Genomic DNA, 26,741 nt, shown 5'->3' on the forward strand with positions numbered 1-26,741 from the left:
TAGGTCATAAATTTCTTTATTATAACATTTTTCACATAGTTTTCTGGCCCATAAAAAGGGAGGCAAGCTCATGTTAGGTTTCAAACTTTGCACAAGAACTTAGTACCAAGAGTTGTACTAATCCCCAAAAAAATGTCAGTCCTCTGACAAGTTTTGTTCGTCTACAGTGCCTGAGCAAAGTACCTTGTTTTGTATTATGTGGAGCAAGGAACTCTGAAGGTGACCTTCATTCAGATGCCTGTAAGTCTCGAACTAATAGAAAGAAATCCTGCCAAAAAAATTTGCATGGTTTTGTTTGAGACCCTAGAGAATATCAATATAAAATTTTGTTCAATTTGGTTCACTTGATATGGAATGGCCCTGCTTCCATTCCACTTTCACATAAGTTAGCAACATGAATAAAATCCATTAGGTTATTTGACTAATTTTAATTTTACACATGCACTGTAAAACCAGTCATCTAAAGTACAAATGGGTTGGAGCTTGTAACAACAACACTGATAGTCCAAGATTGATCAAATGTAGCAGCTAATGTAGCAGCTACAACAGCATCCAAGGATGGTTTTCAACCTGTCAGTTGGGCTACATATCTTCTAAGTGGTTTAATTTAGCTTTTGTTTCATGTGTCATGATATCAACTGCTGTTTTCCTCCATCACAGATGATACAAAAAGTTCCTTAAGGATGTCTTTATCCAGGTTCCTACCTGTTAAAAAAAACCCAGAATGCGAGCATTAAAAATGTACGTTTATCTACAAAAAAAAAAAAAAAAATCATATTGCTTCCTTCAGTACAAGATCTATTACAATGAAACCCATATTTTAAAATTATCATGTTAAGTTTGCTTCCTGTAACAATCCAAAAGAAATGTAAGTTTATAGTCCAAGTTAAAAATGGTAAAATGTGCCATGATAAAAACTCATAAACAAAGCATAAATCTCTAAATTCAAATCTTCAGATCTCAATTGGTGCCTCTGCATAGATCAAACTCATACACCCAATCCTTCATTGGTCACATATTCCTAACATATTTTAATAGTTCACTCTTTCATTAGCTGTCCTCCCAGGAATAATTTCTTAGGATTTGCTGTTAACCTCTAACAAGATACAGTGGAACCTTGGTTTACGAGCATAATTCGTTCCAGAAGCATGCTTGTAAACCAAATTACTCGTATATCAAAGCAAGTTTCCCCATAGGAAGTAAGGGAAACTCGCTTGATTGGTTCCACCTCCCCACCCTCCCGCAGCCACCAGCGATGCTCCACCCCACCCCACCCCACCCCACCATATTCCCAAAAGATCCCCCCACCCCCAAGGCCACTGGTCCGCTTCCACATCCCCCCCCCCGTGAACCGACATCGCCCCTCTGCCCAAACTGAAGCCTTACCCCCATCTGTCACTGGCACGCAGCACCAACCCACAGGAGGTGCCAGTGCCCGAAGATCTTGCCTCTTGCTGGACTGGGCCTTGAGCATCTGCGCATGCTCAAGGCTTTCTGGCTCTCGTTCTCTCTGGAAAAACCATTCTACAGAATATGCACTTATAGACCTAACCATATCAATAAAATATATCCTGGACCAGCATAAATCAGTTATTCTCATCTCTTTAGATTTATCAGCCGCGTTTGATACAGTCAATCATCAACTCTTGCTATGAAGGCTAGCAGTAGCAGGTATCTCCGAACAAGTCCTTCAATGGTTTACCTCTTACTTCGCAAATCACACTTCTGTTGTCTCTTTTAATAATACCACTTCTTCCATTCAAAATAATTTGGTATCCCGCAAGGATCTATTCTTTCTCCCCTACTCTTTAATATCTACTTGGCTCCCTTATTAACACTTTGTCAATCTATTGGACTTAAGACTTATGCAGATGACATTCAGATAATTTATCCTATCGATGCCTCTAGTCCAGATGACATCAATCTTTTCAAAGCCAAATTAGACAAAATCTGCCAGTGGCTCCACGAAAACATGCTGTCACTCAGTATATCTAAATCCAAATGTCTTCTTTTTCCGTGGGAAGATAATATATAGCTCAGTTCTCCCATTACAATAAATGATATCCCTATTATTTCTGTCTCTGCAACTAAAATTAACTTATCGCCCACAAATTAGCTCTGTAGTAAAAAATTGTTTCATTAGACTAAGGATGATCCGTTCTCTTGCAAACATTCTAGACCCTCAATCTCTCAATATTCTAATACATTCTCTTGTCATATCTAAGCTCGATTACTGTAAAGCACAGTTACTTACCTTAACAGGTGTTATCCAGGGACAGCAGGCAGATATTCTTGACTGATGGGTGACGGCACCGACGGAGCCCCGGTACGGACAATTTTAGAGTGATTGCACTCTAAGAACTTGGAAAGTTCTCGTAGACCGCACCGCGCACGCGCGAGTGCCTTCCCGCCCGACAGAGGCGCGCGGTCCCCAGTTAGGATAAGCCAGCTAAGAAGCCAACCCGGGGAGGTGGGAGGGATGCAAGAATATCTGCCTGCTGTCCCTGGATAACACCTGTTATGGTAAGTAACTGTGCTTTATCCCAGGACAAGCAGGCAGCATATTCTTGACTGATGGGTGACCTCCAAGCTAACAAAAAAGAGGGATGGAGGGAAGGTTGGCCATTAGGAAAACAAATTTTGCAAAACAGATTGGCCGAAGTGTCCATCCCGTCTGGAGAATGCATCCAGACAATAATGAGATGTAAAAGTATGAACTGAGGACCAAGTGGCAGCCTTGCAGATTTCCTCAATAGGAGTGGAACGGAGGAAAGCTACAGATGCTGCCATAGCTCGGACTCTATGGGCCGTGACAGAACCTTCTAGTGTCAGTCCGGTCTGAGCATAACAGAATGAAATGCACGCTGCCAGCCAATTAGACAACGTACGTTTAGAAACAGGACGTCCCAATTTATTCGGATCAAAGGACAGAAAGAGTTGGGGAGCTGATCTGTGGGGTTTCATTCGCTCTAAATAGTAAGCTAGTAAGCTTACAGTCCAAAGTATGCAGAGCCTGTTCTCCAGAATGAGAGTGAGGTTTCAGAAAGAAGACAGGCAGAACAATGGATTGGTTGAGATGGAACTCAGAGACAACCTTAGGGAGAAACTTTGGATGTGTACGTAGAACTACCTTATCATGATGAAAGACTGTGAAAGGTGGGTCAGAAACTAGTGCATGGAGCTCACTGACCCTCCTGGCAGAGGTGAGCGCAATAAGGAAAAGTACCTTCCAAGTGAGAAACTTGAAAGTGGCAGTAGCCAAAGGTTCAAATGGAGGCTTCATTAAAGCGGAGAGAACCACATTAAGATCCCAGATCACAGGAGGTGCTTTGAGAGGTGGTTTTACATTGAAAAGACCTCGCATGAATCTGGTGACCAGGGGATGAGCTGAAAGGAGTTTTCCATGGACTGGCTCATGGAAAGCAGCAATAGCACTGAGATGGACTCTGATGGATGTAGATTTGAGTCCAGAGTCAGACAGAGAAAGTAGATAATCCAACAATGTCTCCACTGCAAGGGATGTGGGATCATGATGATGAAGAAGACACCAAGAAGAAAACCGTGTCCACTTCTGATGATAACATTGCAGAGTGGCTGGTTTCCTGGAAGCATCCAGAATAGAACGAACGGGCTGAGACAGAAGAGAATCACATAAAGTCAGCCCGAGAGATACCAAGCTGTCAGGTGTAGAGACTGGAGGTTGGGATGCAGAAGGGTCTCTTGATGCTGCGTAAGCAGAGAAGGAAATAGTGGAAGCAGAAAGGGTTCTCTGGAACTGAGTTGAAGTAGAAGGGAGAACCAATGTTGTCTGGGCCACCGTGGAGCAATCAGAATCATGGTGGCTCGTTCCCTCTTGAGCTTGAACAAGGTTCGTAACATGAGCGGCAGAGGAGGGAAAGCATACAGGAACAGATTGGACCAATCCAGAAGAAAAGCGTCTGCTGCCAGACGGTGAGGAGAGTAGAGTCTGGAGCAGAATAAGGGCAGCTGGTGATTGTGAGGAGCTGCAAAGAGGTCTATCTGAGGAGTGCCCCACTGAGCGAAGATGGACTGTAGGTTACAGGATCGAGTGTCCACTCGTGAGGTTGGAGAATTCTGCTGAGCTTGTCCGCTAAGGAATTCTGTTCTCCCTGAATGTAGATAGCTTTCAGGAATAGTTGGTGATCTGTGGCCCAAGCCCAAATCTTCTGGGCTTCCTGGCACAAGAGGCGAGAGCCTGTCCCACCCTGCTTGTTGATGTAGTACATCGCAACTTGATTGTCTGTGCACAGCAGGAGGACCTGAGGAAAGAGAAGATGTTGGAAGGCTTTGAGGGCATAAAACATCGCTCTGAGTTCCAGGAAATTGATGTGATGTTTCATTTCCTGGGCTGTCCAAAGCCCTTGAGTTTGGAATTCGTTCAAATGAGCTCCCCAGGCATAAGGGGAGGTGTCGGTGGTAATGACAAGTTGATGAGGAGGTAGATGAAACAGAAGACCTCTGGAGAGATTTGAGGATATCAACCACCATTGTAGAGACTGACGAAGAGATGATGTCACAGATATGTGTCGTGAGCAAGGATCCGTCGCTTGGGACCACTGGGTAGCAAGGGTCCATTGAGGAGTGCGCAGGTGAAGACGTGCGAGGGGTGTGACATGAACTGTGGAGGCCATGTGACCCAAGAGTATCATCATTTGCTTGGCAGAGATAGAACGTTGTGGAAGCACCTGCTGACATAGAGATTGAAGAGTTTGAAGACGGTTGGATGGCAGGTATGCTCTCATGAGGACTGTGTCCAGTACCGCTCCAATGAATTGAAGTCTCTGAGTGGGGATGAGATGAGATTTGGGTAGATTGATCTCGAACCCCAGAAGCTGTAGAAACAGGACGGTTTGGTTGGTGGCCAGGAGCACTGTTTGAGATGAATTGGCCTTGATTAACCAATCGTCCAGATAAGGAAAGACTTGAAGGTTTGGAGAGCGTAGAAAGGCAGCCACCACAATGAGACATTTGGTGAACACCCTTGGAGAGGAGGCAAGACCGAATGGTAGCACCTTGTATTGATAATGACAGCGATTGATCATGAAGCGGAGATACTGTCTGGAGGTCAGATTGACCGGTATGTGAGTGTATTCTTCTTTGAGATCGAGGGAGCATAGCCAGTCGTCTAGATTGAGAAGAGGGTAAAGAGTGGCCAGAGAAAGCATCTTGAATTTTTCCTTGACTAAACATTTGTTGAGATCGCGAAGATCTAGGATTGGTCTGAGATCTCCTGTTTTTTTGGGAACTAGAAAGTAACGGGAGTAGAATCCCTGTCCTTGCTGATCTAGAGGAACTTCCTCTATAGCATTTAGAAGGAGGAGGAATTGAATCTCCTGAAGAAGGAGGGCAGACTGAGGAGTGTTCAAAGCAGACTCTTTTGGCAGGCTTTGAGCTGGAAGGGTCTGAAAGTTGAGAGAGTAGCCGTGGTGGATGATGTTGAGGACCCATTGGTCCGAAGTGATAACCTCCCACCGGCTGAGGAAAAGAGAGAGACGACCACCTATAGGTTGAGGTAGGTGGGTAGAAATTGGAACACTGGCTATGCTTTGGAGAATGCAGTCAAAAGGGCTGTGTTGATTTTTGTTGTGGAGGTGGCTTCACAGGTTACTGCTGCTGTGGCCTGGGAGGCTGGCGTTGCTGTTGACGTTGACGCCTGGGTTGCTGGGGAGCTGCTGGCAATGGACGAGCTGCATAGCGTCGTTGATAAGCCGATTGCTGTCTGAAAGGCCGAGTCTAAGGAGGCTTTTTCTTAGTCTTGAGCAGGGTATCCCAGCGTGTTTCGTGGGCAGAGTCCATGGATTCCCCAAAGAGCTCATCCCCCAGGCATGGAGCATTGGCTAACTGATCTTGATGATTAACATCGAGCTCGGATACTCGAAGCCAGGCAAGGCGACGCATGGCCACAGACATCGCAGTTGCTCTGGAGGTAAGTTCGAAAGTGTCATAAATTGACCGAACCATGAACTTACGTAGTTGAAACAGAGAAGACGAGCAGTGATGAAAAGCTTGCTGTTTGCGCTGAGGAAGGTACTCTTCAAATGAAGCCATGGTGGTAAGAAGATGCTTAAGATAAAACGAAAAATGAAAAGCATAGTTACCAGATCTGTTAGCCAACATTGCATTTTGGTAGAGCCTCTTACCAAATTTATCCATGGCTTTGCCCTCTCTGCCAGGAGGTACAGAAGCATAGACACTAGCCACTGTGGACTTTTTAAGAGTAGATTCCACAAGCAGAGATTCATGCGGAAGCTGGGGCTTATCGAAACCAGGAATAGGAATTACTTTATACAATGAATCTAACTTACGGGGAGCTCCTGGAATCGTTAAGGGAGTTTCTAGGTTCTTGTAGAAAGTTTCCCTCAAGATGTCATGAAGAGGAAGTTTCAAAAATTCCTTTGGAGGCTGATCAAAGTCAAGGGCATCTAAAAAGGCTTTAGACTTTTTAGATTCAGCCTCCAAAGGAATGGATAGAGAGTCACACATGTCTTTCAAAAAAGAAGTGAAAGTTGTGGATTCATGTTGAGAGGATGGGTCAGGAACAGCAGGCCCATCCTCATCTGAGGAACATTCACCCTCAGACAGAAAGGGCTCTTCAGAGTCACCCCACAGATCAGGGTCCCTGATATGGGAACTACGGTCTCGGGACTCTGGGCTGGATGGTTCCAAGTGCCGAGATTTGCGCACCGATTTACCCGACCTCATCGATACGGTACCAGGAGACGCTACCGGTTGCACCGGTGCCGAAGTCTGTACCGATTGATGTTGGGCTCTCGGTTCCGGAGCAAGAACAGGCATCGATATCGATGAGGCCGAGTGTACCGGTACCGAAGCGGATGCTGCAGCTAATAGGGGTTGGTCTACTACCGGTACCGGTGGTTCAGACCGGACCGGCACCGGAAGGTTCGGTGCCAATAGAGCAGGAAGGAGTTGTTGTAACTGCTCTTTTAGCTGCACTTGGAGGACGGCGGCAATGCGCTCATCCAAAGAAGGCACCGGTACCGCCTTTTTCTTTTGTGGTACCTGCGGTGCCGCTCGACGCCCCGAAGATGAAGAGCCCGAGGTCGAGGGACTCACTTCAATCGGGGCGGAGCGCTTCCGCTGGCGTTTCACGGTCGGCAGGACTGGGCTCGCTGCAATAGAGACCGGAGGACGCTCCAGCGGGGAAGGCTTCTTAGCCGGCTTACCTGGGTGCGACGCCGGTGTGGTATTGCGCGGCGTCGAAGAAGTAGGTGCCGACTGTGAAGGTGCCGATGCCGGTGTCGATGGTACGGGATCGGACATATCGGCACCGAAAAGTAATCGCTGTTGTATCTGGCGATTTTTCAAAGTACGTTTTTTCAACGTGGCACAGCGGGTGCAGGTGGAAGCCTGATGCTCAGGACCCAAACACTGTAAGCACCAGTTGTGTGGGTCCGTGAAAGATATAGGCCAAGCACACCGCTGGCACTTTTTAAAACCTGGTTGAGGGGGCATGAAAGGAAAAACGGCTTCCGCCAAATCGAAGGCTGAGGCCTCGATGGTGGCAGTAGGCCCCGCCGGGGAAAAACCAAATTGAAGAAAAAAAATAAGGTTTTTTTTTTTTTTTTTTTTTTTTACAAAATTAAAATAAAAGAAAAAAAGGCAATAGAGCCAAAAGGGTTTACGCGAACGGGAAGCCGAAGAGAAAAATTTTCAACGGCCGTTGAAAACCGCGTCTTCTTAGCTCCGCGGAAACTAAGAAACTGGGGACCGCGCGCCTCTGTCGGGCGGGAAGGCACTCGCGCGTGCGCGGTGTGGTCTACGAGAACTTTCCAAGTTCTTAGAGTGCAATCACTCTAAAATTGTCCGTACCGGGGCTCCGTTGGTGCCGTCACCCATCAGTCAAGAATATGCTGCCTGCTTGTCCTGGGATAATGCATTATATAAGGGTATCTACCAAAAAGATATCCGACGACTACAATTGATACAAAACACGGTCATAAAAATTATTACCAAAAAAAAAAAGAAATTCGACCATATCACTCCACTACTAAAAACGGCTCACTGGTTGCCAATATCACACCGTATCCTATATAATAAAACGCTAGCTGCGCATGCGCACTCAGACCTGCATGATCTGTGATCCCTGATCTGTGATCCATAGGTCCGTGGTCACAGTGCGTATGCGGCGGCCAGATCGGGAAAGCACAGCACAGCCAGCGACTCCCCCCTCCCGCCCTCACTCACCGCCAAAACCACCACCTCCTCCTTCTCACCGGCTCACCCGCCTTTAAATGGAGAGAAAAGCGCTGCACCGCGCTAACGCTGGCTTTGCCGTCTTCTGTCCGCTGCGGTCCGCCCTCTCTGACTATTTCCTGTTTCCGCTAGGGTTGGCCGCAGTGGATAGAAGACGCTGAAGCCAGCAGCTGTAGCCGCCGATCTCCGTTCCTCCAGCAGGGGGGGTCTGGGAGGAGAGGGATTGTGGCCGCTCAGCGCCCCCACCGAGGAGCCCAGCAACTTTCCGCTGTCCGGGACCCGAGTCATTTGCCACCTCCCCTTCCCTTCCCGCGGGCCGACTGGCGATTTAAACAGCGTGTGCAGCAGTCTTCACATGCTGCTTCGTGCCCTTCTACTGCCCTGATTTGCTCTGCCGCGTCTCTGATGATGTCATCAGGGACGTGCCAGAGTAAATCAGGGCAGTAGAAGGACCCGAAGCAGCATGTGAAGACTCCTGCACACACTGCTTGAATCGCCATGTGTAGTCGGGCCCGCGGGAAGGGAAGGGGGGGGGCGGCAAAGGACTCGGGACCACGTTTGTAGTCGCGACTGCGGGAAGGGAAAGGGGGGTAGAGGAAACGCTAATGCTGCTGCACAGGGAACTGGTGTGGGGGGAGGGAAATGGAGGGGGAGGGAATGCTGCTTTGGACGGACAGACAGACAGACAGAGGGAGGAAGGGAGACAGAAAGAAAAGAAGAAAGATACAGGGGCAGGGAGATACACAGAAAGATAGACAAACAAAGAGGGCCAGGGACAGAGACAGACAGAAAGAAAGACAGCGGGAGTCGCGTCAGGAGGGGTGCGGGATGTGGCAGAGGGAACTTTTCCAATGGGTGCAACTGGGCAGCTGTCGGGAACCTCTGATCAGGGGCAGAGCAAGGTAAGTGTATCATAGGGATAAGGAGGAGGAGGGGGGAGAAAAAGGAAGGGACGCCTACTGCTGGACAGGGGGAGAAGGAAAGAGGTGCTGCTGGACAGGGGGGGGTGAAGAAAAAGGAACGGAGGCCTAATGTCTGACAGGGGGAGAAGGAAAGAGGTGCTGCTGGACAGGGGGGAGGTAAAACAAAGGGAGAAGGGCTGCTGCTTCATAAGGAGAGCAGTGAAGGGGTGGTGGTGGACACAGGGGAGGTAAAAGGAATTGAGAATGGACAGGGGGAGCAGGCAAGGGGTGGTGATGGACAGCCAAGGAAAAAGAAAGAGAAAGAAAGAAAGCGGCTAAGGAGAGAGAGAGAAAGAAATAAAGAGAGACACACACACATATATTCTAGCACCCGTTAATGTAACGGGCTATAAGACTAGTCACATATAAAATAGCTATCCTTTCTTTCAAGGCTCAAACCACCAAAGAACCGGCCTTTATCCATAAACTTCTTATTCCACATGAACCTATAAGAGATTTAAGATCCTCTTCTCAGTATCTACTTCATATACCATCTTTGAAAATTATTAGCACACATCGGGCTACCTCGTTCGCAATTATGGCCCCTACAATATGGAATTCCTTACCTCTTCATATTAGGGCAGAAAACAACTTAGATAAATTCAAGGGAAATCTAAAGACCTACCTTTTCCAAGATGCATTTGACTGTTAATTAGATTTGGTTTACAGCCAGAGTCATTCTTTATCTTTGCTCCCTACCTTCTTTGTATTCTTTACTTTTAATTTGTAGTTCTCTCCATTTTCCTATTGTTTCTAGTTAGTTATGTATTGTTTTGTGAGTATGTATTAGTTTATTGTCTCCCCCTTTTTAATTATAAATTGTAAAACGCTTAGAAGTTTTGATTTGTGTTTCATCAACATTTTAATAAACTTGGAACCTTTTTAGTCTTTCCTCATATGAGAGGAGTTCCATCCCCTTTATCATCTTGGTCGCTCTTCTTTTAACCTTTTCTAGTGCCGCTATATCTTTCTTGAGATAAGCAGACTAGAATTGAACGCAGTACTCTAGGTGAGGTTGCACCATGGAGTGATACAGAGACAGTATAACACTCTTAGTCTTGTTAACCAACCCTTTTTTAATAATTCCTAGCATCTTGTTTGCTTTTTTTTGGCCGCTGTCAGATATAGAGCGAAAGGTTTCATCATATTGTCTACAATGATACCCAGATTTTTTTCTTGGGCGCTATTCCCCAAGGTGGACCCTAGCATCTGGTAACTGTAATTCGGGCCGTTATGCAATTAAAAGACAGATGAGTATTAAATTTATAGTATAGACATATGGGTAACACAAAGTTGGAAAGAATTCCATGAGCCAGACTCTGCATTCTTTACCCACTTACTCATTCAGACTTTCACTCCTAAAAATATACTGAAATTGCCTTTTACATAGCCAATCCCACCACTACCACATTTGCTAGGCGATACCTGTGTAGACTCCACATTAGTCTATATGAATAAATGCAGCACAAGAAGCTAAAGAAAAGTATTTATCAAGCATTTATATGTAACGGTTACTCTAAAACCTGCAAAAACACTAGGGGGCTCATTTTCTAAGTGCTTTGAAAATGAGTCTCTAATTTAAAAAGATAAAGGGTTAAAAGGGATCAGCATGATCATTCCAAAAATATTAGCACTGGTCACAAAGTATCAGGGTTGCAAAGCCACTGGATGTTCATTTTACCTATGAAGACCAATCTGTTTATTCTCTGGGTGCTGCTCTCTTCCCAGTTCAACGAGGTCTCTTCCAGATCATACAGCTCATGCACACCTTGGACAATCACTTGTTTGGGTTTATTCTTTATAGCTACCAGTCCCTATTTACAAAAGATAAACAAAGTTGAATACAGCTGGTTGTTTCACTACCAGAAGCCATTATTACAGACAGTGGCGTATCTGGGGCAGTGGTGCCCCCTAGCCCCGCCCTCTTCTCCGTCCCCTCACACCCATCCACTCCTTTTCCACCCCTCCTCCTATGCGTGCGCACCCCTTCCCTCCCTCAGTACCTCTTTAAAGCATTAGTATTTGTAAAATAGAACAAATACCATACCTTGAGTCGTATAATCTCCATGGGGCTCCCAAACTTGTCTTTTACACTCTTTTCCCATAAGAGATTCTGGAAAGACATTTATGTGTTTTTTACCAACAGGCAATATTTAGATGCCTAGCATTTAGACTATGGTGAATGAGCATATTACCTGCATGAATTCATTCAAGTTTTCTTCAAGTATGCTTCCTACAGCCTCAAACGTGATGCTAATAATACTCTGTAAGTACAAACAGTAACTTGACAATCAAAAAGCAGGATAAAGTACAGCACGATGACATCAAACTCCATGCAGATGCTTTCTAACTGCACATTAGTAGAATGAACTGTTCTGTTTGTAGGGCTACTGTCAAGAACTAGGTGTCTGAGCACTTTCCGTTTTCTATCACCCCCACCTTAAATTTTGATAATTAAACTCAGCAATCAAGATCACGCAACACCACTCCTTCTCAGAATGCTCCTGTAAGAAAATTCCTAACTGAACATCATACTTTTAAATATAAAACTTCTGTTTCATATGTGTATGAAATGTGCATTCATTAGCATGCATTAGGTTTGTTAGGGCACTTTAAAAAATTTACATAGTAATTGACGGCAGATACACCTGAATGGTCCATCCAGTCTTCCCTGTAATCACAATTTCATGAATAAATTAAAATGTATTTTTTCTTTGCTATTTCTGGGCCATAGACCTTAGAAGTCTACCCAGTACTGACCTTAGTTTCCAACTACTGGAGTTGCCATTGAAGTTCACTTCAGCCTATCCTAATCATCACCTTTGCTGGATTCAGACCATGAAAGTTAGCCCATCCATATCTACTTAGTGATCCACTCTTTTGAATTCCATTAGTTTTCTTCTCCACCACCTCCCTCAGGAGGGCATTCCAGGCATCCACCACCCTCTCCATGAAAAAGAATTTCCTAACATTACTCTTAAATCTACCACCCCTCAATGTATGTCCTCTAGTTTTACCAACTTTCCTTCTCTGGAAAACATTTGGTCCTATATTAATACCTTTCAAATATTTAAAGGTCTGTATCACATCACCTTTGTCCCTCTTCTCCCCTGGATTCTATATAGGTCATCCAAATTTGGGCACCCAAGGCAGTTTTCCACACAAATTAATTAGCAAGCAGTAAACAATCAATTATTGATGTTAATGGGCACTAATATGGACTTATGCATGGATCTGAATACACTCTACTACCCTACCCGCCCAATGTCTTGAAAGCAACCGAAAAGGTGGTGTGGGCATGAGAGGGTCAAGGGTGTTCCAAAAATTTCATCGCAGTGTTACAGAATACTGGGGTTATGTGCCCAACCTGTGCACCAGGTTTCAGCAGATGTAAGTCCTCTCACCCAAAGTAGGGCACGGGAATCCACACCAAGGGCCAAATTCTATAAACGGCATCCCGATTGTAGGTGGTGGTAGGAGTTCTACTGCTGTCTAATCAGCCAATTGGGACACATGTTTAAAGAAACCCCCCCTCCCCAAGGAAGGCCACCTACACTGTAGGCATCTGTCATAGTTGATGAAGATGCATAGAGGCGCTTAAGCTTGCCCAAGGCTGGGCATGATTTTGCCTGGAAGTGGCTTTGGATGACCTTAAGTGGCCCTAGACATCTCCCCGGGGCAGCAAAAGATGTCTGAAATGTAGGCCAGCAAAATGCTGGTCTACATTTTAAACAGACGCGGTCACTGAGCTGATCATGTCAAGGAAATCTCCCTTCCACAATCAGCTGAGCGGCCGCGGCAGGGAACCCACAAACCCCTCCGCAAGTTGGCCAACAGGAAGGATACCCACTCCCTCCTGCTAGAATCTCTGACACCCACCCCCCCAACTGTCTGCAGCAGGAGGAGTGCCCATTCCCTCCTGCTGCCACCTCCTGAAGTATCCCCCACTAGGAGGGATATCTACTCTCCTGCCATCCCCCGAAGCATCGCCCCCCATCCAGCGACCACTACCCCTTCCAGGGTCCCCCACCCACCTGGAGATGCCACCTGGCATCCCCCCTAACAGGAATCCCACCCCGCAATGCCCCCACTCCTCCCCCCATACCTTTTAAAATGAAGGTCCGGCCTGAGGGAGGGTATCTGGCCGGCAGGCCCACCACTGCAAAATGGCGGGCCTTCCCTTTCCCAGTGCATTCTGGGATGCACCGGGGAGGAGCCTAAGGCCCTGTTTGGCTCAGATGCCTAAGGCCCCTCCCTTAGGGGGGCCTTAGGCACCTGGGCCAACCAGAGTCTTAGGCCTCCTTTTTGCACTGGGAATGGTCTAAGACTCTGATTAGCCAGATACCTTAAGCTCCTCCCATGGGAGCTTTAGGTATCTGGCTTGACTACAGCCATCCATTATTTCAGAGATCATCGTTAAGTTGGTCCTTTTAATATCTTTGGACCTCACAGCAGCTTTCGATATAATTGATCATAACAATCCACTGGTATCTCTGGTACGGTGCTGCTAAATTTTCTTCATACTTCCAAAAACAAAACTACAAAGTAAGCTTCAACAACACAGTGTCTGCTTCTGGGAGTAGAATCCCTGACCCCTTTGGTCTGTGGGAACCTCTTCGATGGCATTGAGGAGAAGGAGGGATTGGACCTCCCTTAGGAGGAGAAGGGACTGGGAGGAGTGGGACGCAGACTCTATTGGAGGGTTGTCTGGTGGAAGAGTCTGGAAGTTGAGAGAGTAGCCGTGGCGGATGATGTTGAGGACCCACAGGTCTGTTGTAATGACCTCCCAACGGTTGAGGAAGAGTTGGAGACGTCCTCCGATTGGCTGAGGAAGAGGTAATGATGGTGGAAGACTGGCTATGCCCTGGAGAAAGGAGTCAAAAGGGCTGAGACGGTTTTGACGGAGGAAGAGGCTTGGCAGGTTGGTGAGATTGAGAGCGAGCCTGAGTGTGTTGTTGTTGACGAGGTCTGCGAGGCTGCTGTTGGGGTGGGTTGAGAGGCCTGGCCGAGAACCTGCACTGGTAAGAGGACTGTGGTCTATAAGGACGAGCAGGTGGAGCCTTCTTTTTAGGTTTTACCAGAGTGTCCCATCTGGTCTCGTGTGCTGAGAGGTTCTGGGTGGTTGAATCCAGGGACTCCCCAAAAAGTTCGTCCCCAAGACAGGGTGCGTTAGCTAGGCGGTCTTGGTGGTTGATGTCAGGATCAGATACCCTCAACCAGGCCAGACACCACATGGCAACAGCTATGGCAGACGCTCGGGAGGTCAGCTCAAATGAATCATAAATAGAGCGCACCATGAATTTCTGCAGTTGAAGGAGGCTGGAAATTTGTTGTTGAAAGAGTGGAACTTTGCGTTCAGGGATGTATTTTTGTAGGGCGGATAGTTGTTGTACGAGATGCTTCATATAAAATGAGAAGTGAAATGTGTAATTATTCGCCCTGTTGGCTAGCATTGCATTTTGATAAAGGCGTTTGGCAAACTTATCCATTGTTTTGCCTTCTCTGCCAGGAGGGGTGGAGGCATAAACACTGGAGCCCTGAGTTTTCTTTAATGTAGACTCAACTAGGAGAGACTCATGGGGCAATTGAGGTTTGTCAAAACCCGGAATTGGGATGACCCTGTATAGGCTGTCAAGTTTACGAGGAGCTCCGGGGACAGTGAGTGGATTTTCCCAATTTTTATAAAAAAGTTTCCCGCAGTATGTCATGGACAGGTAACTTGAGGAACTCTTTGGGAGGTTGTTCAAAGTCTAAGGCATCCAGAAAGGCCTGGGACTTTTTGGAGTCGGACTCTAAAGGAATAGAAAGAGCCGCCGACATCTCTCTGAGGAATTTGGTGAAAGAGGATTGCTCAGGCTTGGAAGCGGCATCGGTCACTGAGGGTTCCTCGTCTGTGGATGATACGTCCTCCTCGGTACCGGGTGGGGATTCTTCCCATAAGTCCGGGTCCCTGATATCAGTGTGCGCACGCCGAGATGTCGGGGTGGAAGGCTCGGTGTGGCGGGTCTTAGAAAGAGATTTGCCAGAGCGCATTGAGACGGTACCGGGAGAGGAAGACCGGTGCTGATCCCGGTCCCGGGAAGAGCGGTGCCGGTCTGGGTCCCGGGGAGACCGGTGCCCTTCCTGGTCCCGAGGAGGATCGACCTCAGAGCGGGTCCGTACCACAGGATGAGAACGGGGTGGTTCAGCCGAGAGGACTGGCATGGAAGTGTTAAGTGGCACCGAGGGGGTGGACACCGGTGGGATGGTGCGAGGCTCGGGCCGGTCTGGTACCGAAAGAAGCGGTGCCAAGAGGGTCGGTAACAGGTGCTGGAGTTGTTGCTGCAGCTGTTCCTGCAATTTGTCATGGAGTATGGCCGCGATGCGGTCATCCAGGGGTGGCACCGGGGCCGCTTTTTTCTTTTTCGGTTCCATAGGTGCTGCTCCATGCCCCGGCGATGAGGAGGCCGATGACGAGGCACTCACCGAGATCGGGGCGGAGCGTTTGCGGGGTCGGCGTGAGGCCGGGAGGACCGGCGTCGCCACTGTGGCAGGTGGGTGCTCAAGGGAGGTGGAAGGCTTCTTAGCCGGCTTACCTGGTGCCAGCGACCCCGAGGAAGGATCGGGCGTCGAAGTGGTCGGTGCCGTCTTTTGCGGTACCGTCGACGTCGCGGCAGATTCCATAGCAGATCCGGTACCGAAAAGGATGTTCTGCTGGATCTGCCGATTTTTTAAGGTGCGTTTCTTAAGAGTGGCACAGCGGGTGCAGGTGTCAGCCCGATGCTCTGGACCCAAACACTGTAGGCACCAATTGTGTGGGTCAGTGAGGGAGATCGGGCGTGCACACCGCTGGCACTTCTTAAAGCCCGGTTGAGGGGGCATGAAGGGAAACACGGCCTCCGCAAAATCAAAACCGGAGGCCTGTATGGTGACAACAGGCCCCGTTGGGGCCGGTTTCAAAAAATAGAGAAAATCGAGAGAGATTTTTTTTTTTTGAATCGAATAAAAAAGAGAACCCGAAAGGGAAAAAACAAGAAAAAAAGCGCGAGCGGGAAGGCAAAAAGGATGTTTTCAACGGCCGTTGAAACCACATGCGTCTTCTTCGCTCTGCGGAAACGAAGAAACTGGGGTCCACGCACTCCTCCGTCGGGCGGGAAGGCACTCGCGCATGCGCGGTGCGGCCAACTAGAACTTTCTAGTGAAAAATGTCCGTACCGGGGCTCCGTCGGTGACGTCACCCATACGTTAAGAATATGCTGCCTGCTTGTCCTGGGATAAACAAAAATACAAAGTAAGCTTCAACAACACAGTGTCTGCTTCCATCTCTCAAATCTATGGGGTCCCCCAAGGATCCATTCTCTCACCACTTCTATTTAACATATTCTTAGCCCCTCTGTTGACCCTAGCACAATCTATTGGATTCACGGTCTTTGCCTATGCAGATAACATCCAATTACTTCACTCCCTGAATCCCAAAGTCAATGAAGAGATTCTGGAAATTAACTTCAAACTAAGTTCCTGGCTTCAACAACATAAACTTGCACTGAACATACCTAAAACTAAAAGATAAGGAAGACATATGCCTGCCAATCTGTATAGATTCCATCCCAATCCAAATTGATACGAAAGTTAAACTTCTGGGGTTCATCCTAAACAAAAAGCTCAATTTCCATGAATAAATTAACACAGTCATCCAGAAATATTTTTATAAATTAAGACTTAGCTTCTATTCCTTTGATTGAATTGCAATATAAACTGCTGATACGTGTTTACATTTCCCCGTCTAGGGCTTATCGTGTGGCCCTTCGTCCAGATTTTTGTTGTCCTAAATGTGGGGGGATGAATGCTACCTTGGGGCATATGTTTTATTCTTGTCCTGTTGTGTTTCGATTTTGGACCATTCTTCATCACCATATTGCACGCCTTTGGAATACTCGATGCCTGCCTCATCCAAAGATGCTCTTTTCTACTTCACTATTGACTCATTCTATACCGAGAGGTATTCGTCTCTTTTTGAAGCGTGCACTACTGTTGGGGAAAAAGTCTATTTTGGTTCATTGGATGGCTGTTACTCGCCCAACATTGTCGCAGTGGTGATCTTTGATGATTTTTCAATTAAAGATGGAACTTTTGAACATTCCTGAGATGGATTCTGTTCAGGGATGTAATTTACAGCTTATTTGGGAGCCTTTTTGGGCCTCCTTGACCGGGTATGCTCGTAGCCATGTCTTGAATATTTGATTGCATATATTTTGTGGCATCTCTTCATTTGCTGTTATGTTGCCCCATGCCTTTTTTTTTTGGGGGGGGGGGGAGGGGGATTGTTGTACTATTATAAAACTTGGTCAGTGTTACTTGTTGTTCTTTTGCATTTGGATTATGTTTTTGACCAATAAACAGTTTTGAATATAAATTAAGACTTATATAATCGATAATTTCACTTCTTGATCCATCTTCCATCAACATTTTGATCCATTCTCTAGTCATGTCCCACATCTATTGCTGTAATTCCTTGTACCAGGGCATAACACAAAAAGAAATACGTCGACTTCAAATCTTACAAAACACAGCAGTCAAACTCATTTAAAGAGCAAAAAAATTTTAACACATCACCCTCCTCCTCCGCGATGCCCATTGGCTATCCATCACACAATGTACAAAATACTCCTTCTCACTTACAAAACCAAGCAATCAAATACTCCAGCTTTAATTGACAAATATTTGATTCCCTATATTCCCTCCTGGAGGCTTTGATCTATCAAAATTTACTAGCAATCCCATCTATAGGGGAGATATTCTACAACACAACCCGTAAAACTATTTTTTTCAGTCACTGCCCCTTCCCTTTGGAACGCCCTACCATTAGACATCAGAACAGAACCCTTCCTAGACAAATTCAAATCAAAATTAAAATTCTGGTGTTACCTAAGCCAAATAAAGACCCTGAAAAAACGGGATCATATCGTCCCATTTCCTTATTGAATACGGAGGTCAAACTGTTAGCGAAGATTATGGCAAATAGGATGGCTACAGTTCTGCCCTCCCTCATTCACGTTGCTCAGGTGGGATTTGTGAAGGGAAGAATAATAACTAAAAATGTAAGAAAATTGTTGCTGTCTTTGGAACAGAGGGCGATGTATAATCTACCTTTGGTGCTGATCAGTTTTGATGCTGAAAAGGCGTTTGACAAGGTACGATGGGATTTTCTATATGATACATTAAAAGTATATGGTTTGGTGGGTATTTTGTATCTGCGGTTCGTGCTTTGTATGTGCTTCCACAAGCTAAATTGGTGTCAAAAGATTTTGAAACTGATAAGTTCTCTATTTACAGGGGGATGAGACAGGGTTGTCCCTTATCTCCGTTATTATTCGTACTTACTTTAGACCCCCTTATTCGGGATATATATGCAATGCTGTCTATACGAGGGATTGATATCAGAAATACAACTTTTAAACTTTTGGCTTTTGCAGATGATATTTTAGTGCACCTCAAGGATCCTTTGCCTTCTTTAACGGCATTATTGAAATTGATTAAAGAATATGGTGAATATGCAGGTTTCTGTTTAAATTTAGAAAAATCAGAGGCGCTAGTATCCTCTGTGGCGGTAAAGGCCTTAAGGGGGTCGGAGTTTCCGTTGACTTGGGCGCAAGGGCAATTTATGTATTTGGGGACAGTAATGACTATTTCGACTTCCCAATTATATTGCCTTAATGTGAATAGGCTTCAACATAAAATGGAACTATTGCTGAATACATGGCAAACGTTACCCCTTTCTCTATTGGGTCTCATCTGCTTAGTTAAGCTGTGTATCTTTCCTAAATGGTTGTATATGTTACAAACTTTGTCGTTATGTTTACTGAAGAAAGATTTAAAGATCTTTTATAAAAAAATTACTTGTTTCTGTTGGGTTGCTAAGAAACCTAAACTAAAGTTGACATATTTACTGGGTAATTGGAATAGAGGAAGGTTGGGTTTGCTGGATATGCAGGTCTATAATTATGCATGTTTGCTTTGTCATTTAAGTGATTGGGTAAATGTGACAAGCATTTATACTCCACTTCAAATGGAACAGGAGATTTTAGCTCCTTATGATATTTTTGCGATACTACATAGTACGCGGAATGCATTACCATCTTTTATTCGTTCAAGTGTGGTATTTAATACTTTACAGACAGCGTGGCGTTGGCTTGTACAATTATTGGGAGGGAATCCGATGGTCACTGATCTCTTGCCTTTGCAGGGTAATCCGGCTTTTCTCCCGGGTAGAGACTCTAGGGAGTACAGATTATGGGGTGCAAGAGGAATTTCAAGATTGGAACATATACTGGGAGATGAGGGGGAGCTATTGACCCGTGCAGAATTGTTAGCTAAGGTGGGAGAGACTTGGGGAGCGCAGTTTGCATGTATACAAGTGGAACATTATGTGAGATCCCTTGACAGAGCACAGTTGAGTTTGCATTTGGGGGCTAGATTGAGAGAGTTGTTTGTTCAGAAGGAGGGGATGTCTCTTTCGGTGTCTTGTATTCATGCTATTTTGCAAAAATTACAACCAGATAAGGACTATCAAAATATTTGGGAGAAATGGGAGAAAGATTTGCAGCTTAATTTGAGTCATTGGGATGTTGCCCGTACTTTAAGAGTGACAAATGGGGTGACGTCGTGTACATGGTTAAGAGAAACATATTAAAGGGTTACATTACGTGCCTATTATACGCGTACACAATTGTTTTATAGTGGAGATCTTCCTACACCATTATGTCATAAATGTGGGAGGGAGGGTCATACTTTAGGTCATGCATTTTGGTTTTGTCCCATAATTCAGCACTTTTGGAAGCGAATAATAAATTATATGTCAAAGATAATTGGAAGACCTTTGCACTGTTCTCCTTCCCTCTTTATTTTGGATTTGCCAGAAGCTTTTGGCCATTTGCCTAAGGGACATAAGGCGCTGTGTAGGAAAATGAGTCTATTGGCTAGAAAATGTATACTTCAATATTGGACGATCCCTGACCCTCCGAGGTTTTGGCATTGGCGAAACCAATTACATCAGTTGGCCATTTGGGAAGCTAGAGATGCTGGATTTACTAGAAAGCGAAAGATGTTGTTTCTACAAACCTGGGATTCATATTTGCAAGATTTACATCCTAAGGGCCGTAGAGCGGTTTTAAGTTGGGTCTCTTAATTGGGCTTTTATTTAATTGAATGAAAATAATACTGGTATGTTTTGATAAGGTAGGGTAGAGAGTACCATTGGGTGGGGTGGGGAGGGTGTGGAGAGGCGTGGTAGAGGTTATTGAAAGGTTCAAACACATAGTCACATATAGATAAAGTGGGGGTTTATTGAAAATGGAATATGTTTATTTTATTATGTATATTATTTTATTATATTTGATGCATTATTGTTGTAATCAGTGCCTTGATGTTATATTTGTTGTATTTGATGATGTTTGCATCAATAAAACCATTTGAATCTAAAAACTTTCCTCTTCAAAGATGCATGCAACACTTAAGATGAAACTTTTCATGCAGAGAATTCAAAACATGCCAGGCAGAGAATGATAAATGCTTCCTTAGAAGCAAACCCCATCCTATTGTACTATCCCTCCCTTTTTTCCTTTCCTTTTTTTAAAATTTTCAATCTCGTTGTATTTTTTACCTCCCCGTCCCCCCTCTTCCCTTCTATTTCAGTCAGTACTATTTGACGCATAATCCCCTTTACAGTTTTATTTAGAATTCTTTATTCAATTTTGTTTTTATTTAACTCGTTAAGCATTTTTTACTATTGTAAACTGTTTAGGTACTCCTTGATAAATGGTATAAACTTGGAGTGATAGGGGGTGGCGGCAGGAGGAATTGGGCAGTCCTCTTGCTGTGGACATTCAGAGGGGGGGTGTTTCGGGAATTCCGGCAGGAGGAAGTGGGTATCCCTCCTGCCGGCCAACTTACGGGGAGGTTTGAGGCTTCCCTGCCACTGTCGTTCAGTTGATCATGGCAGGGAGGTTCCCTTGCCGTGACTGGCTCAGCAGCAATATGATTCTCTAACCGGCACCTGTGACATGGACGCCGGTTAGACATGGTTAGACATCAGTCCATTAGGACAGACACGATTCCGTACAGCACACCCGTGTGCGATTCTCAGTTGCTGACTGGGCATCCTATACAGAATCAGGCCCTTAATACTATTCTATAAAGGAGCTCAACCCAAAGTACCCTTTATAAAATAGATTATGTATATTGGTTTTAGATCTCTAGTTTGTGTCAAGTTAGGATAAAATTTTGTATTGATAAACCTTGCATTGTAACTTTTTCTATACTGCCAATAACCAAAAAGTTCTAGGCGGTTCACAAAATAAAAAGGACTGAACATTCCAGTGATGATACAAAGCACACAAAAAGGCAGTACAATATTTCAGTAATGAAAAATACAGTATGAAGCTATGAGATAGTCTTCAATCAAGTAACAATTTTTTTGAACAAATAGGTCTTGACCAGTTTTCTAAAGGTGCAATAAGATGCAGATTGTTGAATCAGACCATCTAACCATACTTTAACTTTACCTGCTTGATAAGCCAAAGACCGATCGGAATACTTTTTATAACGGCAATTTTTGGGATTAGGAAAAGTAAATAAACCAGTGCACCGAACAGACCTAGTCAAACAGTACATTATGTATATAAGTCTGTAACCCATTCTGAGCTCTTTGGGGAGGACGAGATAGAAAATGAACGAACTAAGTAGTGCTTAGGTATTCCAGGGTTTGGGATGGAACCAGTTGATTCTTTCAAAAATTATTTTTAGGTATTTATATACCGCCTATCAAAGTTATCTAAGCAGTTTACAATCATGTACTCAAGCATTTTCCCTATTTGTCCCGGTGGGCTCACAATCTATCTAACGTACCTGGGGCAATGTAAGATTGAGGGCTCCTTTTACTAAGGTGCACCCTTTAGCATTTTTAGCACGTGTGCTAGCCGAAAAATTGCCACCTGCTTAAAAGGAGGCGGTAGCGGTTAGCGCACGCGATATTTCAGCGCGCGCTAAAACCACTAGTGTGCCTTTGTAAAAGGAGCCCTGAGTGACTTACCCAGGGTCACAAGGAGCAGTGTGAGATTTGAACCCACAACCTCAGAGTGCTGAGGTTGTTCCTCTAACCATTCCTTCTTCTCTGCAAGACCTACACCATTTGAGCCATTGCTTGTTCCCCTTCTGATAACGATGGAACTATGATCAGTTAAGTTGTCCAGAGATGGATGCACTTGCAATCCTGCCCTGCGGAGATGTGCTGTTACCACCACCATCACCTTGGTGAATGTGCAGGGTGCTGTGCCAACCCAAAGGGAAGCGCTGAGAACTGATAATGTCTCTCCAGCACATGGAATCTCAGAAATCTTCTATGTTCTGGCAGACAAACATTTGTCAAGTTTAGGGAAGCTAAAAATTCCCCCAGAGCCATTGCTGCAATGACTGACCGCACGGTTTCCATGCAAAAGCATTGAATCCTCAGGGCCTCATTGACCTGTGTGAGATCCAGACTGGGTCTCCAGTCCTCTGAGCCCTTCTTGGGCACTATGAAGTATATGGAGTATCTGCCCAAGCCCAATTCTTCTGGCTCTATGGCCTAAATTTCTAGAAGTCTCTGTACTTTTGCCAAGACTCCGCATGAACTTTCTGGTCCTCCCACCGGGAAGTCCACATACCAGTCTGTTAAGGATTGGGTGAACTCAAGCTTGCACCCTCCCCAAATGATCTCCAGCACCCAGCGGTCTGATGAGCTCTGCACCCAGACCTCCGCATACACTGAGAGCCTTCCTCCTATCTTCAGGTGAAAACTTTGGCCCTGGCATCATTGTGCTTTCTTGGAGGCTGCTGTGGAATAAGAACTGGAGGCTTGCTTTGATCTAGGTCCTGTAAATCTCTGTCTTGATCCCTACTAGGATCTCTGAGATGAGGATCCTCCTGAGTACTGTTGAAAGCACCTGGAATTATGAAAATTAGACCATCCAAAACCTTTATAGGTTTACGGTGTGCTGTCAGGCAGAGATTTTAGACAGCGATCTGCCACGCAGGCCATCAGATCATCCAGACCTGTTCCAAACAACATTTGTACTTTGAAAGGGAGTCTGCTGAGAGTAGCCTTGGAAATGGAATCTCCTGCCCATTGCTGAAATGGAATAAGCCGAGACTTTGCTCATGACTCTGATGTCATAGAGAGCATCGGCTACATAATCTACCTCTGAGACCATATGCTGGGGCAAAGGCTCATCTTCTGTTAGGGTGAGCCCATGCATCTTGGTATGACAAGCGCATGCCCAAAAGACGCTATTGCAGTTGCTTGGATCCCTAAGGTCAAAGCTTCAAACTGCCTTTTTAGGACCACATCCACTCTGCGATCCTGTGTATCCTTTATTACTATGCCTCCCTCATTTTGCAGAGACCGGCACTTGGTTATCTGAGGAACCAAGGAATTCACCTTAGGCTGAGCAAACATCTGTTAACATTCCTGTGCCATAGAATATAGCCTAGTCATTGTCTTGGCTATCTTTAAAGAGCCTTCAGGAGCATCCCAGTGCTCCATGACTAAAATACTCATATCAGGATGCCAGGAAAAAGATGTGGGCCATGTTCTCACACCATTCAGGATAAAACATTAAGTGGAGGGAGCCTGCTGGGAGTCTAACTGCAACTCCCATAAGGAGTTAGTCATGAGCTCTAATGGCACCGAAGGCTTGAACAACCAGTGTACTGTGGGGCCACCACTACATCCTGCATACTTGCTCTTGTGACCCTAAGGGAAAACTCGTTCTGTGATAGCAGGTTCCTATACTTTGACCCCTCACCTTCCTAATTCCTGTCAGAAAGGTCAGCCTGGTCAGCCTCTGCCAATGATCCTGAGGCACCCTAGGAGCCCAAGCCTCCTTACGTGACCCCTGGCTCGCTGCTAGACCTCAGATAAGGATCCCAGCTATCCATAAAAACTCTCCACATCAAATTAACAAATTAAGGAGAAAAGGCTTTGCTAGGATTCACTGAGTCCCCTTTAGGTAACTCCACCTTATCTCTCTTGGGCTTCGTGGCTTCCACACTCTTATGCTTACGTACACAGCTGTTCTGGGGCTCCAGTAGGGATTTTCTTCTGGTAAAAAGGTCTCCCGAAGGATCCTCAGCCCTAGAGACCAAAGGAAAGGCTAAGCATAACACTATCATCTCCCTTCACATGTTGCATGGTACATGGCACAAGGGTGCTCTTCTGCCATCCATCAAATGCAAATCTGGCCTGAATTAAGGTTAAAATAGTCTGAGGACTCCATCCCTGTCAGGTTTGAGGCAAAACAAGGTGATTTGAAGGATCTGGAGAACTTAAAAAAAAAAAATTGGGGAAATCCAAGATGGCTGCTATGGCAGCATTTTGGCATCAAGAAATGGTTCAAAAACAACCTAACTAAAGTTTTAAAAAACACACACACACAAAAAACAGATTTTAGAGGTGGGGGACTCTATAGTGTGTGAAAGAAACCTTCAAAAAACAGATTTTTCAGACCTTCCGATTTTGCCCATAGTTTAGCTACTAGGGATACGGACCCTGAACTTCACAAAGTTTTCTGCAGGTTGGCCAAACAGCTTTCCAAAGGATTAACCTGCCGGCTGCAGATCCAAGTCTGCTTCTTCTCCACACAGGTAGAGCTTATCCCCGCACTGGGAAGCTCTGGTGCACCAACAGCTGCAAAAACACACAAAATACCAAAAATAATAAAGAAATACAAAGATCAAATCAGAAAGACACCTTCCAGCTTGTAGGCTGAAGGAAAAACTAAAGAGGGCAGTGGAGCCCTCTGGAGGATGAGGAGTTGAAAACCTGTAATGGATTACTTCTGCATGGCTCGCAAGTATGGTGAGAACACTATACTGTCCAAAATAACACACCTATTTGAGCAGTAGTGACTCGTGGCCAGTAGGGGGTGATGTTTATGGGACGGTAATGGAATGGACATCAGGATATGATAGTGCAGTATTAAGTGCCTGTTTTTCGTATGATTCTGGGTGACTCTAGTTAGATACAAGCATATGTGTTAGTTAAGGCCATTCCCAAATAGAAGCGTATGAAAAACGGGTGAATAAAAATCTGAATATAAATGTGGCCAAGGTCAGAAAAACGCGCTACAGATTAATATAAGGAACAGTATAATAATATTCTTTTTGTGTACTTTGCTATTAGGTTAGATCATGAAGGAAATCACATGGACTCCATTTTGTTCTCTGTTTTGCTATATCTGCTGTCTTTGGAATCCATTTTGTGTTCAGTTTTTTCCAAGTCTTTGTTTAGGCTTCTCAGCATCGTGGTGTTAATTGATACCAGATGTGCTTTAGGCTGGCTAGGAAGAACATATTGGATTAAGTATCCCAAACTAAGATATAACATGCATTAAATATGAATTAAATATGAGTGAACCAAGTTATAAATGTATGGAATGCTTGGGCCCAAGCAAGTGCTAAATGTGTGGTATGAATGAATTTGTAGTACTTAAAATGAAATGGTTAAGTTAGAATCAGAGATCTGATTCTGATTCTGTAACAGTCTTTAGCAGGGAGAAGGGGAAAACCAGCCCCTACTTCTCTTCTAGGAAGGCTTCTGTGTGAAACTGTCAGCTCAGAGAGCCCTCTTTTCCTTTAAGAATGACAGGCAAGCTGAGAACATTTCAGCACGTTTGCAGATTTCTTTTAATTGGATATGTTATAAAATGTAAATGTATATTCAGAAATGAATGTAAACAAACAAAAGTAATTTCTGAAACTTTTTTCTTTGTCTAACTTTTAAACACCTCCTTTGTTGATTTTTATTGGCTATCAAACTGATGATGTCACACTGAGCCAAAAGTATATAATGGGAGTGTTTCGAGATATTAAACTGAGCTCGTTATCAGAAGGCCAGCATTTTGGCAACTATAACGACCTCCCGCTAATGCAACGGCTAACGCAATTATGCTTTATTCTTTTGGTGTCATGATTGAAAAAATAAAAACAATAATTATATTTTGGTAACAAAACCTTTGCATTTAGCGTCATTTAGCATGTTTTTTTTATTATTTTTCACACCTTGAGTGAAAGCTAGCAGCTTAATTGACAGCTGCAGCTTTGTGAGTGCGCGGGCGTCCAATTCCCATGCTCACTATTGCACTAGAATTGCACTCAGTGCTACACTACTCTCCGCCTAACTTTTAAGCACCATTTATAGAATTTCCCCGTAAGTGCATCACTGCTGTCCACTACAATGAAAGCAGGTAAGATACCATGTGTTAACAGCAAGGTGCAGTCAATGCCTAGTTTCCACCCTATTCTACTGGATGCCATAACAAGTTAATTATCACACACTGCCATGCCAATGTCTTAATTGTTAAATGCCACTGCTTTATATGGTAACTGCTTACCACACTTTAGTAAAAAGACCCCTAAAAGTTGAAGCCAGATCATTACCGTATCTAGATGTGGTTGTGTGGTTTGCATATGCTGCAGCTTCTTCTGCAAACTGAAAATAGGCACAATTAAGAAATTCACTGAAATGCAGTA

General features: G+C 44.9%; 1 protein-coding gene across 5 annotated transcripts in view; it reads right to left on the bottom strand.

Moving 5' to 3' along the window:
- Positions 1-413: 413 nt before the first annotated feature.
- Positions 414-26,741, bottom strand: part of CBWD3 (COBW domain containing 3) — a 144,790-nt gene continuing 118,462 nt past the window's right edge. For all 5 annotated transcript variants that reach the window (XM_033925029.1, XM_033925038.1, XM_033925020.1 and 2 more), the window contains 5 exons: positions 26,649-26,700; positions 11,393-11,461; positions 11,245-11,310; positions 10,879-11,011; positions 414-705 (listed from right to left, as the gene is read on the bottom strand). In XM_033925029.1, the coding sequence (XP_033780920.1) occupies positions 635-705; positions 10,879-11,011; positions 11,245-11,310; positions 11,393-11,461; positions 26,649-26,700 (391 nt within the window). In that variant the 3' untranslated portion in view covers positions 414-634. The remainder of the gene's footprint in view (positions 706-10,878; positions 11,012-11,244; positions 11,311-11,392; positions 11,462-26,648; positions 26,701-26,741) is intronic.

This window comes from Geotrypetes seraphini, chromosome 1 (assembly GCF_902459505.1).
Source record: "Geotrypetes seraphini chromosome 1, aGeoSer1.1, whole genome shotgun sequence".
Taxonomy (NCBI): domain Eukaryota; kingdom Metazoa; phylum Chordata; class Amphibia; order Gymnophiona; family Dermophiidae; genus Geotrypetes; species Geotrypetes seraphini.